The sequence below is a fragment of the Oreochromis aureus genome, linkage group 17, assembly GCF_013358895.1.
Source record: "Oreochromis aureus strain Israel breed Guangdong linkage group 17, ZZ_aureus, whole genome shotgun sequence".
Classification (NCBI taxonomy): Eukaryota; Metazoa; Chordata; class Actinopteri; order Cichliformes; family Cichlidae; genus Oreochromis; species Oreochromis aureus.
The window spans coordinates 1,931,861-1,951,100 of record NC_052958.1 but is presented as its reverse complement, the minus strand read 5'-3'; the positions used below and the strand labels follow the sequence as shown (position 1 = coordinate 1,951,100).

The 19,240-nt window shown below is 43.8% G+C and overlaps 2 protein-coding genes across 3 annotated transcripts in view; one reads left to right on the top strand and one right to left on the bottom strand.

The window, feature by feature from the left end:
- Positions 1–424: 424 nt before the first annotated feature.
- On the bottom strand, positions 425–15,323 carry gtpbp3 (GTP binding protein 3, mitochondrial). Its single transcript, XM_031758706.2, has 11 exons — positions 14,956–15,323; positions 14,372–14,646; positions 12,847–12,933; positions 12,014–12,096; positions 10,529–10,648; positions 7,661–7,733; positions 6,830–6,973; positions 4,553–4,718; positions 1,858–1,973; positions 1,487–1,661; positions 425–1,273 (listed from the first exon to the last, which is right to left on the bottom strand). Exons 1-11 carry the CDS (start codon positions 15,018–15,020, stop codon positions 1,042–1,044), a joined length of 1,536 nt encoding a protein of 511 aa, XP_031614566.1. The 5' UTR covers positions 15,021–15,323; the 3' UTR covers positions 425–1,041.
- A 1,996-nt stretch (positions 15,324–17,319) lies between these two features.
- The window catches only part of ano8b (anoctamin 8b), a 38,346-nt gene continuing 36,425 nt past the window's right edge, over positions 17,320–19,240 (top strand). For both annotated transcript variants that reach the window (XM_031758684.2, XM_039600990.1), the window contains exon 1: positions 17,320–18,010. In XM_031758684.2, the coding sequence (XP_031614544.1) occupies positions 17,833–18,010 (178 nt within the window). In that variant the 5' untranslated portion in view covers positions 17,320–17,832. The remainder of the gene's footprint in view (positions 18,011–19,240) is intronic.

Below are 19,240 nucleotides of genomic sequence, written 5' to 3'. Positions count from 1 at the left end.
TACTGGAGGCCAAGGTAATGCCATCCAGAGTAAGAATCTGCTTAGATACCATATTTCTAAGATTTTCAGGGCCGAGTACAATAACCTCAGTTTGATCTGTTAAGAAGCAGAAAGTTAGCGGCCATCCAGGTCTTTATGTCTTTAAGACATTCCTGCAGTTTATAATCGGTGTGTGTTATATTTGTTTATTATGCAATATGTAGTAATATGTTTTGAAAAGCTGTAAAAATCCCTTGATGTTTAATAGCATGAGGGAAATGTAATTTTCTATAGGCAGGCTAATTTTGTCCTGTTAACGAGTAGCTGATGGGTTTACATCTGTATTATTATTATTAGTGACTCAAAGAGGGTACAGAGTATTTTTAGTTCACTGTTTTAGCTTCAGCAAAAAACAAGATCGTAGCTTCTGCGTATGTTTGTTTTCTTTAAAGAGAATTTTTATTTGTTACAAAAATACACACGATCTCATTTATTTAAGGGTCCAAAGTAACGTAAGACAGCAACATGTAACAAACCGATACAATCATTCTGATTATTATTAGTTATTTTTTGGAAAATAAATAAATGTGATAAAGGTGCAAAGTAAAAAAAAATAAGTCATTTTCCTGCAGCACAAGTAAACATCCAAACTTTCAGTCCATGACCTTGCAGGTTATATTTTAAAAGATCTGGGCTGTTATGTTGCAGCCCAGGAGGCCAATCTTCACCTATCAAAGGCTTTCGACATCTATTTTCAAACGACGACTCAAGGCTTGCCAAACACTTGTTCGGTATATTGGGCCTTTGAGGCACCTGTCATCATGCTCAAACTATTTCGGCCTGATAAAAAGCATCAACAGAAAACATTTTAGCGTCCTGGGAGCGCACGCGTTCGGCGGCCAAGAACACAGAGTTTTTTCTTTCAGCTGCGACTGTGTCGACGCCTGGCCCAGCGCCCAGCTGTGTCCTTTCACTCCTGTTTTCTGACACCGTGAGACTGCAGGAATGCAGTTTTCCTCTCAGAGCAGCCGGCGATCGCATATCTGTCAGTTTTTCACTCATTTATTTTCCAATGCAGAAGTCTTTGAAGATGATGTCCAGGATCTCCTCTGCCCCGACCCGTCCAGTGATCCGGCCCAGGCTGGTGACAGCTAAACGGACACCTTCGGCTGCCAGAGCGAGGTCAGTGTCACGGTACCGCTGATACTGAGCCAGAGCCGCCGCACAGCGCTGCAGGTGGGCCCTGTGGCGAGCCTGTGTCAGGGTGGGGGCACCGAACAGAGGGTCGCCACACCTAGAGAGGAAGTTAATCAGCGAATGTGAAGAGCCTCTGGAGGAGAACTATAAAGATAAAGATGCACTGGGAAGACTGCCTTAACAAATAAGCAGTTAAGATTGATCCCTGCCATCAGTTCAGTTTGTACAGCTATCTCACACATCCTGCAAGAGGACATTCAAATGAGACTTGGCCTTCGCACTGTGGCAACAAAACAAAACTCAAACTCACAGAGTCTTGACACTGCTGTGCAGCACTGTGAGGAAGTCCTTCAGTCCCTCGTTAGTCTGGCAGGAGATCAGACAGACAGCAGGGAGACCAGAGACACCTCTCAGCTCCATGTCCAGCTTTTGTCTCTGCTTCTCAGGCAGCAGGTCGGCCTTATTCAACACCAGGAGACACCTGCCTGCAGGACGTGATGCGGTAAGTTAACTTGACTGATCCGGATCCTCACCTGTCCCTGACTGCGGTTACCTCATGCACACGTTTAAGACTCTAACTAACTAATTACAGACAGCTACAGGCACCAAGGCTTTACTGTGAAAGTCAAACATCTTTAAAATGCAGTTGGTGCATCAGTAGACAAACGCATGGCACGGTACCTGTGTCAGGCAGCACACTGCTCAGGTGTTCCCGAAGGAACGCCGCGGCTCGGTCAACCTCAGAGGGGAGATGAGCAGAGTCCACGACCACCAGCGTCAGATCCGCCTGCTCCACCCTGGAGAAACAGAGCAGCCTCCACTTTAGTCACAAACCCGCTGCTGACACTCGACCTGTAATGATGGCGTGGCAGGTATTTCTCATCACTGTTTGTGTTTTCATGGCTAAATGTGGTTCTGGTAACTACAACAAGGACAGTCGTCAGTATTTTGGACGTGGCTTCTGAAATCTGTTTTTTCGAGGCAACTTTTTCACAACAGTGTGAAAATCGTGTAAGATGCAGTCAGGAAACTTTATGGGCGATAGCGGAGGTCAAAGTGAAGGTGAAGGGCAAAAGTAGGTGTAGTCCAAACCAGGAGTACTGAGTCAAGGTGCAACTGTAAAATAATCTGGGGTCTCTTTGGCCGTTACTTTGGATATTTATGGTTCAGATCCCACCGATCGTTGACTATGACCTTCACATCTGTATCTTACACTGTACACAGACGAACAAACACCGGCACTCAAGACTGCTTTTGTGATGGTTTTTGTGCTACAGGTGGTTCCTCTAGGATAAAGTATAGCTCCTTTTATGCTCTACAATCTATGGCAGTACTGTTGGGAAATACATCAAGTCCAAATACGTTTCCCACCACCTGTGCCCACTCTTGGCTGTACACCAAACGAACCATAAGCCCGGAAAAGCTGGCAGAGACATCCCATGACTCTAAATGGTATTCACGTGAAATACTGGTTCCTTGCGTCCGTCTCGCTGTGAGGTAGCAGCAGGAGTGGAGGCGGATGCTTGTACTTACCACGTCCTTCCTGTAGTGACCCAGGTCACGAGCCTTTCTCCTGCTCCCTGCAAAAGAAGTTTCCCACAGAACACAAACCGCCTGCCCTTCCTATAGAGCCACCAGGTCAGCCACATAACTTAAACAAAGAGTAATGGGATGAGACTGCATTTGCATTCCTCTGGACACATCTGGATTTATACCAGCAGTGACAGCAAAGCTGATAGTGCATTCATTTTGGGAGTCAGGAGGTGACGAATAAGAAAAATACAACGTAGTGCTGTGAAGGCCGACACATGTATGAGGTTCTGTAGTCACTTTACTCTGTACCAGTGAGTACAGAGTGAAAATATGAGTGTCCTTCTTTCACTGCAGGCCCCTTCATGTCCCACACTGACTCACGTACTAGGCCTCCATCCATCCATCCATCCATCCATCCATCCATCCATCCGTCTGTCCATCTGTTTATCCGTGCATCCATACTTTATTCCAACCGTCCATCCATCTTAACTTTATATTCAGTTTAGGGCAGCAGGGGGACTGAAGCCCACCTTTGCCCATCACAGGGCTCAGCTGTCTTTATCTGGTGTAGAAACATACACTGTTTATGCGAAATTAAAGTTAATGTGAAAGCTTTATGTTTTTAGCCCTTTTATTAGCTCACACACTGAACTGACAGTGAAAACTTGTTCTACACTTCGGGGCTCTGACCTGAACCCATCTGCCCGACTAGTTTACACAAGTTTGGTCTAGTCTAATACATTTAAAAAAACCCACTCTAGTCTAAATTAACCTACTTCCTGCCATCCTACCACCTCACCTCCCTAAAGAGGCACAAATGAGTCATAAATAATACCGCTCCGGATGTGTCCTTCATTTTTGGTCCAAGTACGCTGTGGAGCAGCCTGTGCTTGAGAAACGTAACCTTGATCTCTTCGATAATTTCAGGTTCTTTTCCAATATTTTTAAAACTAATATTAGGGGGAAAGTTGTCCTGTACCATTTCCAACCTTTTGTGACGTGAAAAAATAAGTCTGGCTTTACATCACACACACTCAGTGTGCTGATGTTTTATTAACACTTGGCACTAACGACTCGGCTTTAGCTTCCATTAATAATACTGTAGAGCACAGCGCTATCTCGTTTGGCCAGTATGTGGGCATGCATGCATGCATGCATGCACTGCAACCAGCTTTAAATCATAACTGACAAACAGAAGATTTTCTGTGTGCCTCACCTGCTTTCCCCGAGGCTCCTACCAAACCTCTCCTCTTGACCCGTTTCTTTATTCTCTGTGCCGTTTGTATATATTTCCTCTGTTTGCTATTTATTCCTCATGTCTTTACTAGTTACTATTTCTATGCGGACTTATGTAGAACTTCTAAACGTGCTATAAAGCCTTCGCGGCTCCATCACGGCGGATACTGTTTTCTATTCTTGAGTCTGACTGCAGAGATGTATGTGTTGTCATTGAACGGCCTGATACTGTATGTTCATCTCTCCTACACACACGAAACTTCTCGACGGTACAACGAGGAAAGGGGACTCTTCGTTACGCAACCTCCTGAGAGTGTTTGCACTGTGTATTTATAACCGTGGCTTAGCATCAATATAAACTCTGGGGTTGGACAGACATTACAGAAATGACTTATTTCTTCCTTTCTTTGTTTCCAAGATCATTTCGCATTGGTCTGCAGGCCAATGTGTTCTGTTAAATCACACATAATGCAGTACTTTGCAATAAATATTCGCTTGTACTCCTGTCCTGTGCAAGTATTCGAACATCAGTCTTTATTTCTTTCTATTAACACGAAAGCAAAACAATGCAACAGAAGTCCAACTTTAAAAGGTTTTCATGCGCTACCTTTCCCGAGCGCGGCGGACGCCCTCTCTCTCCACCAGGTCCGAGCTGTCTCTGAGGCCAGCTGTGTCACTCAGGAGGACGGGGAACCCACCGAGGTCCAGAGCCGTCTCCACCACATCTCTGGTGGTGCCGGCAATGGGAGACACAATGGCTGCAGGTCTCTGACCTTAAATACAAAATGTTTTTAAATGTTAATAAATAAACTTGCCTGTCACATAAAACAAGCATTGTGTGCATTTCTCAAAGTAATAATTTGGTAATTTTATCACCTGCAATACAGAAGATCATTAATAACCAGAGAAATCTCCTGGGTCTAATAATGCTGACATATCTGTGCTTTCTGGGTGTGAGCTCGGGCGGCTGGGAGCACGAATCAGAGCAGGAAGGACTTTATCTGTCATCTGTCAAACACACCTGTCGCTCTGATACGAAGACATCCAAGCTTCAAGTCCGGAGAGCTTACATTAAAAGGTTCGACAAAATGTCAGGAAACATGTCCTCACATTACAAAACACCAAATATATACATAGAAGATAATTAGAGAGAAGCCTGGAAGTGGAACATTTAAACACTACAGAAACATCTAACAAATGTGAAAATATTACTCATATCTTAAATGTTTTATTCTTTTAAGTCTTTTAAGTAAGAACGTAGGGATAAAGGTTTCCGTCTTTCACACAAAAAACTACGATGAAAAGCAGAAGTTAAAAAACTTTCACAAAAAGACAAAAGGTGAAAGTTTTGTCTAATCAAAAACTAGAACAAACTGTTTGACTCAAGCTGCAGCGTAAAGGTGTGAAAGCTCTTCAGGTGCATTTATGTTTCCATCCAGACTCCTTTCATTATTATTCTTTCACATTTAGTGAAGAATATGAAGGACTGAACTGAAGGAACTGGGCACAAAGGTAAGTCACCAAGTCTTTATCCAACCAAATATGAAATATGGCCACAATCTCTCCTTTGGTTCTGAATTAGGGCTGAGCATCGACTTCGATTTCTATAATCGATCCGATTTTGACTCAGTCAGAAATATTATAATTCTGATCATTTATCAGTTAATATCCATATTTTTATATCTACGTATAAAAACAAAGCTGACACTTCATCAGAGGTGTAACTTTGTGTAACTGAGGATAAAACACAGGCCTGCTTTTTATAGCAGATAACCTTAAAAATATTCTGCAGTAGATCAAAAACTGAAGAAAACCATGAATCAGCCTGTGAACATTACCTGACGCTGCTGAAGTGAAACAAAGTTACAGACAGAGATAAAGTTTGGCATCATTTTACAAAGTTTACATTTCCTCTGGATTGAACAGCAGAAATGAGGCTTTCTTGTCTGAGGCCGGCAGCACTGAACACAACGATAGACTGATGCGTAATAATCAGTGAATAATGCAGAAAACAGAGGATCTTGATGGTAAACTGGTGTCCGAGTACACTGACAGAGAGAGCTGTGCAGGAAGTGTGATTTTTATCGTGGTGGAAACAAAACAGCCAAAGTCAGAGAGAATTAATGACGTGAAGTTTTCATCTTCTTTTGCTGCTTCAGTCAATTTTGGTCAGAGTGACGAAACCTGCAGCTTCAGAATCTGTGAGATGTCGACTTTCAGCCCCGACGGCGTGTCCGTGTACGTGCTGTGGGGTGAACGATCCACGCTCTGGGTTTACATCCTTGTGTGGATCCGTGTACCTGCTCTCATTTGCTGTTTTAAATAGTTTTTTGGTATTTCTGGTAAAATACATTTTTATCAGGCCTGTGTTTTATTCAAACTAAAAATGATTTGAATCAGGAAATCGATTTTTAAACCCAGCCCTAGTCTGAATTGTGTTGATGTCACAGTGAAGCTGAATGTTGACTTTCTGGATATAAAATGTAACCAAGTTGTCCACGTTAGTTTTCATTCTTGAGTTACATTCAACAACATGTTTAGTGTGGTCACAGTGACCTTGGACTGTGATTGGTTTGTCTCTGATTCCACGTTGGCGTTTGCACCAAATGTGCTGCGATTCCCTAAAGTCGTTCCTGATGCTACACTGGATGGATGAATCGGATCGATCCATCAGGCTCGGCACTCTTCAAACAGATCATAAAAAAAGAGGAGCGGCTTCTGATAAGGATAAAAAATCAGGTTTCTTGTGGTTTATGGGCACGCAGCACAGAAATGTCACTCTTTTTGAGTCCATTCTGAGATGACAGATATCTTTTTCCCTGATTATAATTTTGATCCTTTCGCTGTATGTGAGGGTGTGTCCAACTCTTCCTGGCTCTCTTACAGAGTTTGTTAAGAAGGCTACTTTTTCCCGCATTAGTAGCTCCCGCGATCACCACCTGGACCCCGCCGCGAAGCCGCTCGCCCCGTCTCTCGTCCTTCAGGTGTCGCTCAATCTCCGCTTGCAGATCACGTACTGACACATCCACTATGAGGGGATCAACACAGACACAGTGGCATTATAAAATACATTTCTGTCCTCTAAGTTGTCAAACTACAGCGTGTAAAGAATCCTTTTCCCTTAAAACTCTTCGATGGACAAAGTATTTCACTCGAATTTTGGCCTCTATGAAGGTAAAAATGAACACAATGTCAGATAAATCTTGCTGTATGTTTGCAAGTGGAAAAGCAAAGTATTTATACCACCTTTCCTATTTTTGAAAGTCTATTATTGCTTTCCGCTCTGTGGCATGAGCCAACATTCCTCACCACCAAAACAAACACCCGTTCCCAGGCTTTGTGCTGAAATCTCAAAACATTTGAGACTTATGAAAGAACCTGGCAGTGCCAGACGACTGGCGACACTCACAGGGGAGGTCGCTCTCTCTCACACTGTGAGTTTAGGAAACCCAGTCGGGCCGCTGACGGCGCTCTTCCTGGGAGTAGGCTTGTTTTTGAAGGCAAGACAAATGCCTCAACTGTCCTTCTGGCCGTCCTCTCAACACATCCTAAGAAAATGACCCTTAGAAAAATTGCCACTTAGAGCTCATAACAGGAAGAGCAGTCAGACTCCTCTCTCACTGACAGAAAAAGTCCTCGGTTCCCTTTAACCCCTTAAAATCCCAAAGGATGACTGTCCTGTTGCTGTTTTGCAAAGGTCAAAGTGCACAGGTACCTCGGTTCAAGACCCCGTCCTCAATGAGCTCATCCTCGCTGAAGTCTATGAAGGCCTCGACGTGGGCCAGACACTGTGAAGACACACGAAACAGAAAACAACTTAACGATAACATTTTTGGAGGAGTCTTAAAAAAATGAAGCCAGTTTTTCTATTTTTACTGCAAAGCTTATTTACATGAAATGTGACACGAGCCCAGAAAAATACACGACAGAGAGCAGGAGACTCGTGAACAGCAGGTCGCTGTGCCTGCAGTGATGCAGGGATGTAATTCAGCCAAAGAAAGGGCAGAAACACGTCTGTAAGTCACTGAATGTTTTCACTTTACGTTCAGTTTCAAGGTAAAAGCAAGAAGAGCCTTTCTCCTCAGTTATTTACGTCACTTATCTGCAGATATGAACATGAATCCTTTCTGTTGAGTCTTTCTGTAGTTTTGCTTCACTGCCAGATTTAAGCTCAGGATCAGCTCTGTATACAGAAAAGCTTCAGCATTTCCACCAAGATCAGTATCTTGATTGACATTGTGGAACATAAACACAATAGCGGTATAGCTCCAGAAAAACAGGAAGCATCAGATTCCCATAGTTGAATCAATTTGTAAATGCGGGAAACCTATGATTAAAAAAGCAGCAGTGTTTTGGTGTCAAATGCAGGTTTGACCTGCACCAACATACACATATAGGATACTTTTTTATTAGCAATCTTCTCAGAAACGCGGGTCCAAAATAAAGCCGTGTTTTAAAAGCTTCTAGGAACTGTGCTAAGTAGCTGCCAACAAGCAAATTAAGTAGATTTTCTCAGGGGAGAACACCTGGACCGGTTGGTCAGGTCTGGTGCCAAAGTATTGAAAGACAACCGTTTTATGCTTTTCAAAACAGGTCAGAGTACAAAAGGGCTTGGCCCACATCCAGCGAGTTCAAGTGTTCATCCGCGGTCAGCGACCTTCTCCTGTGAACTGCCTCCACAAAATGGGAACAAAAAACACGATCAGGTCAGGATTATGCAAACGCACAGCAACACACGGCACCACGTCAGCGTCCTCTAACTTTGGACTCAACTCACGATGACTTCTTTATCATTTTGGACTGCATGCATCAACTCAACCACAAATGAACAACGTTGCTTTTTAAATCTTTAGAAATAATAAGGCAAAATAAGGCAACGAGCTACAGTAAGAGGAGCAAAAACAGTCTCTAACCCGAGATTTACATTCGCGTTCACTTCTCCTAACCTGAGCGACACCTACTGATTTATGACGCACACAGGATACCTCACACAGATAAGAAGAACAATACCGCTGCACGTACTGTATCATGCTTTTATTCGACTGTGGTCATTTTCAGATAAACGCCGGCCACGTTTGAGATAATTCATCTTTCAGACGCTCAGTAAAGCACTGCAGCAGGTTTTAATCACATTTCTAAAACAACAGTTGTTTGTCAGAAACAGATGCTGTCTGCTTACTAACACCGCACTTTTCCTCAGGAAATAAAAATGTTAACACAGTCTGTCAGCGGCAGTGACTCAGGTCTGATGCCACGAATGCTAAAAATTACAGGTTTTTTATTTTTCTCTGGAAAGCGAGTCACATCACTGATCAGAGGAAACGCTGCCGTTACTCACTCGACCGCTTCTGACTCTCCCGTCGGAGCATTTTATTCGTATTTGTAAGAAATGTTCAACCATTTTAAAAAGTTACTGCGACTTTAGAAAACCTTCTGTTTCACTGTTACGCTGGCTGATTGGATTCATATGACTTTCTTTTAATTCCATGTCTATGAGGTCAAACTAAAAGTACTTTAATACTTTGTGTAGATGTGCCCGGGATAGACTATCACTTTGATTCCAAGCATTGAACAGAAACGCACGTACTGCAGCAACTTGAAAACAGGAAGCCTCAGACTCCCATAGGTTGCTGCATCAACACTGTGCAGTCTTAGAGGTACAAAAATGCATTGTGTTGGTACGAAGCAAGTGAATCCTGACCTACAGCACAGTGAGGACAGGTTCTTTCCTGAGTTTCTTCTGGGAAAACTCCAGAAGTTCCCCTCGTTTCAGGTGCCAAGCTAGAATGAGCTAAAACAGATGCTTTCTGTTTGTGCAGAGACGAGGTGCAGATAGGAGAGACCGGGTGTCCAAGCTGCTGCATCCAGTCCAGCTGAAGACCGGAGCAAGTTTCAGAGCAAAGCAGCTCCAGACCATCACACGACCACCAGGTTTGACTGAATCACTGCGTCAGTTTTTCAATTCAATGCAATTCAGCTTTATTTATACAGTCGCCTCAACATGCTTTATATTGTAAGGTAGACCCTACAATAATACATACAGAGAAAAACCCAACAATCACATGACCCCCTATGAGCAAGCACTTTGGCGACAGTGGGAAGGAAAAACTCCCTTTTAACAGGAAGAAACCTCCGGCAGAACCAGGCTCAGGGAGGGGCGGGGCCATCTGCTGCGACTGTTTGGGGTGGCGGTGGATGGCCTCAAATACTCCAAAAAGTTCAGCTTTGGACTCATCAGGATATGTCCTCAATTCATTTTCCCACGTGAGGCCTGCAGCTCTCTAGATGTTGTTCTGAGTTCTTCCTCCTGGATGAGTCGTTGATGTGAGTAATTCTGGTCGGCCGGTCACGCCTGCGATTGTTCACCGCAGCTGAACGATGCTCTGTGACTCTTTCCAAACCGACTTTGTTTCTCAGCAGTTTCTTTTTGAGATTTTTTATACTACTTCGTTTTCTCTTGATTCAGCAGGTCTGTCAGGTGTAAATGAATTAAATATGTATGTGTGACACAGAAAAAATTTAAACATATGTAAAAGGGGCAAATACTTCTTCACACCAGCCACTTTTCTACCAGAGGACGTACCCGTTTCAGTCTGTCGCTCCAGTCCTGATACAGGCGTCCCAGTTCGCCTGACATCTGTCTAAGAGCCTGCCTCCTCTGGGCCTCTGTCTCTGCGTGGATCAGATCCCCAAGCCCCTCCACCTATGAATCACACACCATATGTTACATATATCCTTATACTGGAATGTTTAATATGTTGACATCCTTTCTGTCTCCTGTAATAACACCAACGTTTCTCCCAAAAAGTTTAAAATAAAGTGCAAATTCAATAATTTCCAAATCATTTAAACCGAATATTTAAACACAACATATCAAACGTTAAAGGTTAGAAATGTCATTACTATTATTTTTTAACATAACCCAACATAAATAATCATTTTTGGCTTTAATGAAGCCGTCATCTTTCCAAAAAAAGCAGAGACGTGGAAATGTTTGCCGTGTGTGTTTATCAGATCTATAACACACTGTGAGCATATGAGGAAATGAGCAGACGCACTGCAAGAGTTTTAGGGTATAAAAAATACTGGGAACACCCAGAGCTCAGCGTCCTAGCAGACATCCCTGTGCCATCAACAGTTTCACAATCCTACACTGACTTGTTTTCAAGTTATTGAAAGGTTAGAAAGATTTTCAGGAACCTTGCCCTCTGACCTTTGACCTTTTGGTCAAAGACACTGGGATTCAAACTTGTCTGACCTATCACCCCCCTGCCCCCCAATCAGCCTTTTATGGCTGAGGTGTATATAAATATATATAATGCAGCCCATTGAATACGCAGATGTGGGTCTTGCCTGTTCAGCACTCAGAGTCTGGCTGCTGGGATACGTGCAACACCCGTTTTGGCGCCCACGATTTCCAAAAAACATATTTGCAAACTTTGATGCGTCCCATCATCAGAGGCTTTTCCAACACCAATTTTAAAATGAATTGTGTTCACTGACAACAGTTTTCAGAAGTGCTGCGGGCTGTTTCATCAAGTGTTTTTCCCTTATTATGTCCATTAGGTGTTATCTACAGGAAAGTGCATCCTGCTGCTGTTTAGAGAGGGATGTCGCTGCCACAGAATAGACACCCAGGCCAAATTCCTTTCAGCACCAATAAAACTCATCTTATCTGAAAGTTCTGCGAGCGTCTGGCTCATCTGCAATTTTACTTGTCCTCTCAAAACAGTCCATTAAAAACTTTATTAAATTGTACGTGCGTGTTATTCATATCCAATGTACTGTGTGAGGTTAATATATTGGTTTTTTTACGCTTCACAGAAAATCCAAACAGACTTTTATTAATGCTTCAGGCTGTATATTAAAAAAAACATCTACAGAGGCCCAGTTGTTGCATTAATGCGGGAATATCGAACAACTCAATGAAATAAAATTGCCAAAGGGCAAAATATGCAAAAGGAGAAGATGTCCCTGTTTACATTTCATGCGTATGAAATCCCCGAACAGGTCGCTATAATAACTCTAGATGCACAACAATGTGTTTTACACATTCCTCTCGACTCGCCTCCGTTAAACCGAGTTTCCCTGCTTGAAAAGCTCTCCGCGTGAACTCCCCCGCTTCGGCCGGCCTCAAGCCAGGCACGCTTCCTGAAAAACACACGTAAACACAAACACGAAGAAATGTATGAGACACGAGGTAGGCATGCATCGTGCACACAATGCACACACGGAGGACAAAACACAAGGTCAATGACTCACGTAGAGAGCAAAAACAGGCACAACTACAGGTTAAGTAGGTTATGGGTTCATTGTTTTCTCAGACACTTTGCAAATCTCATCAGGAGAGACAATAGTGAGTGCAAAACCATTTGGCAAACGTGGGTCACCGTCTCCTGATTAGAGACATTTTACCCGACTGATCTCGCCGACAATCTCAGTGTTTTTGGTTTCCAAACAAAGGCAACAATTTTATCTGAATGAACCTTGAAAACAAAGGTAATGTAATATTAAATATTCCTCCCTGCTTAGAAAAACACCTTACAGCGCATAGACTGACTCTCTGCTTTATACAATGCTGCCCCCTGGGAGGTCAACAGGAGAACTGCAGTAAAAACATCAAGCACAGAAGGACGGTCACGCTTGCCACAGCGCATATTAAAAGTATCTCAGACACGCCGATGCATGCGTCAGTTCTCTGTTTTAAGTCGCAGTGATGGATAGCCGCCTGACTCCAACAGATATCGTACTTACGGAGGCTTAGAGCTCAGGAAGCTACAAAGACTCAAACTTCAAAACGCTCTTCAAAGGGAGCGCTGCATCTCAAGTCTGCATATGTTTGCTTGTCACATTGAATTATATCAAGTTGTTGAAAACATTATACTGAGAATCGCATCTTACCAAGAGCCTGTAAGACAGCAGTAATGACTGCGGGACCTCCGTGGATATGGAACTCCACACTATCTTCTCCGGAGAAACTACGAGGAGCTGATGAAACAAACAAAGGAATAACAACACTCTGTGCGTCCTTTAGCTATTTACATAGTAAAGAGAAATGAAGTGAATAACAGGCAGGACGTGACATGCTGGAAAGATTTATTACTGGTTTTAGATAAAACACAGCAGCCCTCACTTGTGGGTTACTGACTTTAAATGTTAGTGAGAAATGATGTGGTTTTACCAAACTCTGTAATGTTGTTTAGAGAATGTGTCCCACTTTTAAAGCAGCGCACCGCTCTATTTCCACCGTTTCCAAACAATGCAGTGAAAAACCTTATTTCACGAGTGGAAAACATTTGAGGCAGATGCTAGACTTCTCAGGCGTAGACCTTCCACCAAAGTCACTCCAAGCTCAGATCGTGCTCAGAGAAATGGGGGGAAAAAACGAAACAAAGAACTACGTCTCAGACTCTGCAGGCCTCAGTTAGCATGTTCGGTTTGCATGGCTGCATCTGAGCAAATCACAAGCCTTCTGTAGCAATGTGCTTTAGGCAGATGAGACCAAAGTGGAGAAACACAGCATCTTAGCACAAACACTTCAGCACAGTGTTGGAGTGATGAAGGTTTGGCCACAGAGTGTGGCCACTTTGCAGTCCCGGAGTCGAGCATGAACTCCTCTGTACGCTAAAGTCTTCTGGAGTCAAAAGTCTATCAAAGAGCTAAACCTTGGCCAAATTAGGTCCTGCATAAGGACAAAGATCCCGAGCACAGCAGTAAACCGACAACACAATGGCTATAAAAGAATCAAGGTGCTGCGATGGTCCAGACCTGAGCGTGACTGAGATGCTGGGACCTTAAGAGAGCTGTGGCTTAATAAATACCCACAAACATCAGTGAACTGAAGCACATCTGAAAAGAAGAGTGAGCCTACATTCCTCCACAACAATACTTCAAGCTATTGCTGCTAAATGTGGTTCTACTAGTTCCTGAATCATGGAGTGTAGTTAGTTTTTCACACACTGCTTCCTGGTACCCAGGACTCAGGAGAAACTGCTGATCCTCTCTGAGGCCTTCCCCAAACCGCAGCATCAATCAAGATCTGTGCTCACTCCATCCATCATCCTGTTTCAATAAGCACTGTTTAATCAGAACTGAGGTGTGGTCCCTGCCTGAGGAATAATGACACTGTGTAATACATCAAACGGCAATATTCATCTCAGGTTGTATTTACCTACTTTTATTACCTGCCAAACACGACATCATTTTTATATTGTGTACTGATATGTAAAACAATAACACTGGCTGAGGGAATACTTCCTTTTTTACCATAACTAAGTACGAGTCTGTCTACATATCTGGGACATGCTGATACAACTTTGGACATGAATGTAACTTATGTGCTTCTAAACAAAAACATATCCACATCCTCATATTCTCAGACAAAAAAGAGAAGAACAAAATGTAAGAACGGTCCAGTGGAACTGACCTGGGAACCACAGGACGAGCCCACGGTCCAGCACTTCTGTGGAGCGGGGGTCTGTGATGCTGCGTAACAGGGCGGTGCGTGGAGGGGGCAGACGCTGCGTGAACCCAGCCATACCCCTCAGGGCCGTAGCTGAGGCGGGACCACTGACACGTACCACTGCCACCCCACACCTGCCGTGCCCGGACGACAGCGCAAAGATGGTGTCAGCATCAGCCAGTGCAGCCGGGGCTCCATCACAGGTAGAAGAGAGGAGCCTGTAGGGTGGAGCTCCACGGCTGGAAATAAGAAAATGACTGATTCATACTATAACATACTGTACATCTTGTTTTTAGTTATTATACCTCTATTGTATTATTTAAACTCAAAATCAAAGTAATAAATAAGCACTTAAATAAACAACACTGCAAGTTAAGTCAGTGTAACAACGAGCATTAAACTTGTGTGGGTAAAAGTGTGGATAAATAATGGAAAGTGCCCAAAGAAATCAATGTAACTATATTTTAACAGCACTATTTTGCTTCAGTGAATGCAGCCATAAAAATAAAGACATGAATTTGACATAGAGGCCGGGAAACAGAACAAACCTCGTCCTGACTGTGTGCACAGCAGCTCTCCATATCCCACCACACACGGTCCGCAGCGGCAGCATGATTATGAGACACCAAACGTTTCATTTATTTGCTGCTTCTCATACAGACTGACACCCAACACATTATTTCCACTTTGCTTCTTTTCAGTTAACGTCGGAGTGTCTGTGAAGCTAATGTTAGCTGCCAAATCCGAACATTCAATCATTTGCGTCTTATCTTCTGTTATATTAAAGTATAATGTTCGTAATTTACAAACTCATCCCGCTCGTGATTTGTCCTTCCCATCTTTCAGTCACATTTAAGTAGCTCCTCCCACTCTTGATTCCGATTGGTTACCGTTTCTCCCAACGACAGCAGATTAAGCTCTCCCGTTTGTTCAACGCTTGTCAATCTAGCATAAGCCACGCCTATCGTACGCTGAAAATTCGGTCCGTGTGACTATTTCAAATATGATCGGTTCCGGGATCATAGGTCTGATTTTCAGCCTTTTTTGTTGTTTTATATCACGTTAAACAAATACATCCGTTTAAAAATGTAAAAATAAAATTTTGGTTATTTTATGGAAGGAATCTGTTTGACAGTAATCTTTTGTCCCCCACAAAAGTAGCGTTGCATGAAATAGAGCATGAAAATGACTCGTTGTTTAACTTGAAATTGTGTTGTGATGTTTACAAATCTTCCTCTAATATAAAGGGATTTTATGTGATTTAGGCCACAAAACGATTCATTAACACTGTCATTGGTGTACATCGATCCCTGCTGCAAATTCCAATGTTTTACTTTTTGTGTATATAACTAATATCATTATTATTGGGGCTATAAACATTTCACTTTTTATCACTACTGTTTAATGTTTTACTTATGTTTACATGAACTCAAATGATTAACTCAGTGATGCACCTGCTGTCAAAGGATCTACTGTTTGTGCGATGTCCGTGCCAACATGTCTGTCACCTTTGTTTTGTGGTTAGTATATGGAAAAAAGGAGGCTGTAAAATTCAGTTCAGGACAGACCAGAGTTTGTTTTACTGCCAATTTTCTTATCAAATCACCGAAGACTGGGGGAAACACCTCTGGCACATTATGCAGAATGCACATGTTATTGAGGACACAAATTAGCAGTCAAGTTTTGGTTTTTTCAGCACAAGGTGGAAGGTATCGCTTAGTGTGTGAGAATCAACAGCAGTGCAAACAGGGTTATTCTTACAGCACTACTATTTTTAATTTATTTTTAAATGATAAGTTTTACAGTATTTGTTTAGATTGCGTTCTGTGTTTATTAAAACTAACAGTGATTTGATCTGTGGTTCTTCATATACTACATAAATGCATGCATGTAACAGAATATAAACAGAGCATCTGTTTATATTCTGTGCATCAGTGTGTGTGTGTGTGTGTGTGTGTGTGTGTGTGTGTGTGCCCCACTGCAGCGTCTTGCAGCTGTCATCCCAGAGTGGTGAGTAAGCAGAATTTGTGCTCACAGATGAGATGCTCCATACGAGGGGGCGGGCTGCCAGCCTGCCTCTGTAGCCGCACAGTGAAACACGGCCTCCAGGAGGGACGACCAAGATGATAGATTGTGTACACGGTGAAGAGGCATGGCCCGAGGCCTGGGAGCAATCTTTAACCTGGGATCTAAATAATTTATAGACTGCTCAGTGTATGCACAGAGCATGACAGCTGCCACCTCACAGCTGCAGAATACAGTCCAAACAGAGACAGTTACCTCTCAGCCCCGATTATGATTCAAGGTTATGAAATGATCTTTGTCTACAACGATAGCTGTGTTCACCTTCCTTGCACACACAAGTACTCCTAACATTTGCTTTAGCAACTCCCCCACAGGTTGAAAAAGGGGCAAACATAGTAATTAAAGACAAAGCACATATTTTACCTGCAGAGGACCATCTGACTCGCTCTGCTGTAACAACATTTATTTTGAGGGATGTGTGTCTCTTTAGGGTGGAGGACTGCTCTTTGCTCTCTTTTCAAGACAGTGTGACCATGTAAACTGGCCTTATTATAGCGATACAGTGATGGAATGACCAAGCTTATTATGCAGGAAAGCAAACATTGCACAGCTCCACGCTGTGTTTACTGTAGAGTGTTTGACTGAGAAGCGATATTACCGGTAGCCACACCCAAGTGTCACTAAAAATTGAATCCATGAAGATATTTTTTGCACAGCCTATTCAGTTTTCCGGTCATACTCAAAGAAGAGTGATAGTCTATGAAAGGATTATCAAAGGCGTGCACATTAAAAGATCATCTGAATGGGCATCTTGCCTGTAAAATAATGTCATCACTGTGAAAACCATGCATTTTGAATGAGTTTTCCTTTAATGTAGCCATTTGGATTCTATTTTTGTCCTCGATCTGCAGCCTGCGAGGTGATAAAAATACATTTCTCTCAGAGATGGAGGAACCGCTACTACATGCATGCATAGATTTTTAAATTCCTACAGTGTGCGTGGTGCGGCTTTGTTACATTTAACAGTTTTGCTAATGCAACCTGAGACAACAATCAGTCGCTAAATCAGTCATCGACCATGAAGGTGCATGTGTGTCACACAGCCCCCTCCATCCATCCCTCCCTTCCTCCCTCCCTCTCTTTGTCCCTCCTCCTGTAGTGGTTGGAGGAGCGCTCTCCATCTAACCGCGCATCCTGCTCCAGAGTACCACCAGGATGATCCGCCGCTGCGCCAACGCCGACAACCTTCACTTCACTTTCATTCTCATTTAACCCCCACTCTGACCCCCCACCGGCCCCTACGCTACACCCATGCTTTGCCCTCCTCTTGAGATGCGACACCGCTGCACGATTTCCCGGAGAATACCTTCATCCTCAGTCGCTCCTCGCTGATAGAGAGCATGCCCGACACGGGGACGGCAGCGGCGGGCGCTGCTGCAGCCGGGGCGGCCGCCGGTGGCGCGACCACCTCCGGGGACGGCCCCGAGAGCTCCCGGCACCGACACCGAGCGCCGCAAGGAGACGCAGAGAGGCCGGATCCGGGCTCGGCTCCGCCACAGACCTCCTCCGGCGTGCTGGGTGAGTGAGAGGAGGCGGAGGGAAGGACAGGTGAACGCGACGCTGTTGGAAAACGAGACAAGAGGCGCACTGCCGTCGCGCACCTCGCGGTGGCACGGTTCTTTTGTCTCCACGAGGGCGTCCCAAAATCAACACCTGGTCAGGCAGCAGGCCTGTAAACGATGGCTCTGACTTGCATTTCGTGCTGTTTCCAAAAATCACTGATGTGATAAAAGGTGTTCAGGAAAAATGGCCACTTTGGCACATCCGAGTTATGACCTTCTGGTCGGTTATTGTTTGTTTAGCCCATTAGCCTGCCTCCTGTTATGAGCCCATTTGTTCCCTCTGGGCAGCTGTTGTTGTCCATACTGTCCTCACATGCGGCCTTGATTGGCTGATAGTTAGCCTATTTTTATTTAAGGGGGTCCTCTCTTGTCAAGGTTTAAGGTTGTTTACCTTCGAGATCACTTTACTCGGCATTTCCGAACTATTGCAGGTGGACTGCACTATTGCACACAGCGTCGCGCACCGTTATTTCCTCAGTGCCAGTTTCCATGCTATTGGACAGACTCGAGGACAGGTGCCTGTTTAATCTGCTTTAAGATCGTAGTGTTTGCTTTTTTCTTGGTTCACACCTCCTCACATTTAATTGTATATTGGTCTCCGGTGCTGTTCTTGTATTGGAGGCTGCAAGAAAATAAAAATCATAAAATCGACTTTTCCCTCCTTTTTATTTACAAAGGATAAACAGAATCAACCTGCTTCATGTTAATACTCCGTGCTTCTGACAGTGGATTTGAACAGCCCATATCTTAGTTGTCTCTTTGCAAGATTTACAAGTGAGGCTATTTTTGGATCAGACCACAATATTAGCTGGGACAGGGAGCCTCAGCTGCCAAGGCAGGATTGTTTTCCTGCATGCAGGGTGCAGAGACAGCCTCCGTGCCTCCTGTGAGTACTGCTGCAGAGTGATGCAGTGGAGCAGTGGGCTGTCAGCAGATGAGACCTTCTTTCCACTCTTGGTCGAGGTAACCTGAGCAGGCAGCTGCCGAATGGAAGAGCAACCTGTCATCCAGTTGAGAGGGTGGCACCCAGTGGTCCTTGAATGGGTTACAGGCTGGTGGAGGGCCGGTGAAATGGAGATGAGTTCAACTTTACGGTGGTTCGACAAGCTAGAGGCAGTGCCGGGGCAAAGAGAAGAGACTAGGGCTTTAACTAGAGGCCGTCTACAAACATGTGTGGGACAAATCT

What these genes read in the sequence shown, in the direction of transcription:
- gtpbp3 (XM_031758706.2), bottom strand. Translation starts at nt 15,020, where the DNA reads ATGCTGCCGCTGCGGACCGTGTGTGGTGGGATATGGAGAGCTGCTGTG. An exon ending in GGACGGGGTCTTGAACCGAG is followed by an intron (nt 6,974 to 7,660) that starts GTACCTGTGCAC and finishes ATCCCCTCATAG; the next exon opens with TGGATGTGTCAGTACGTGAT. An exon ending in TAGCCTTCTTAACAAACTCT is followed by an intron (nt 4,719 to 6,829) that starts GTAAGAGAGCCA and finishes TTTGTATTTAAG; the next exon opens with GTCAGAGACCTGCAGCCATT.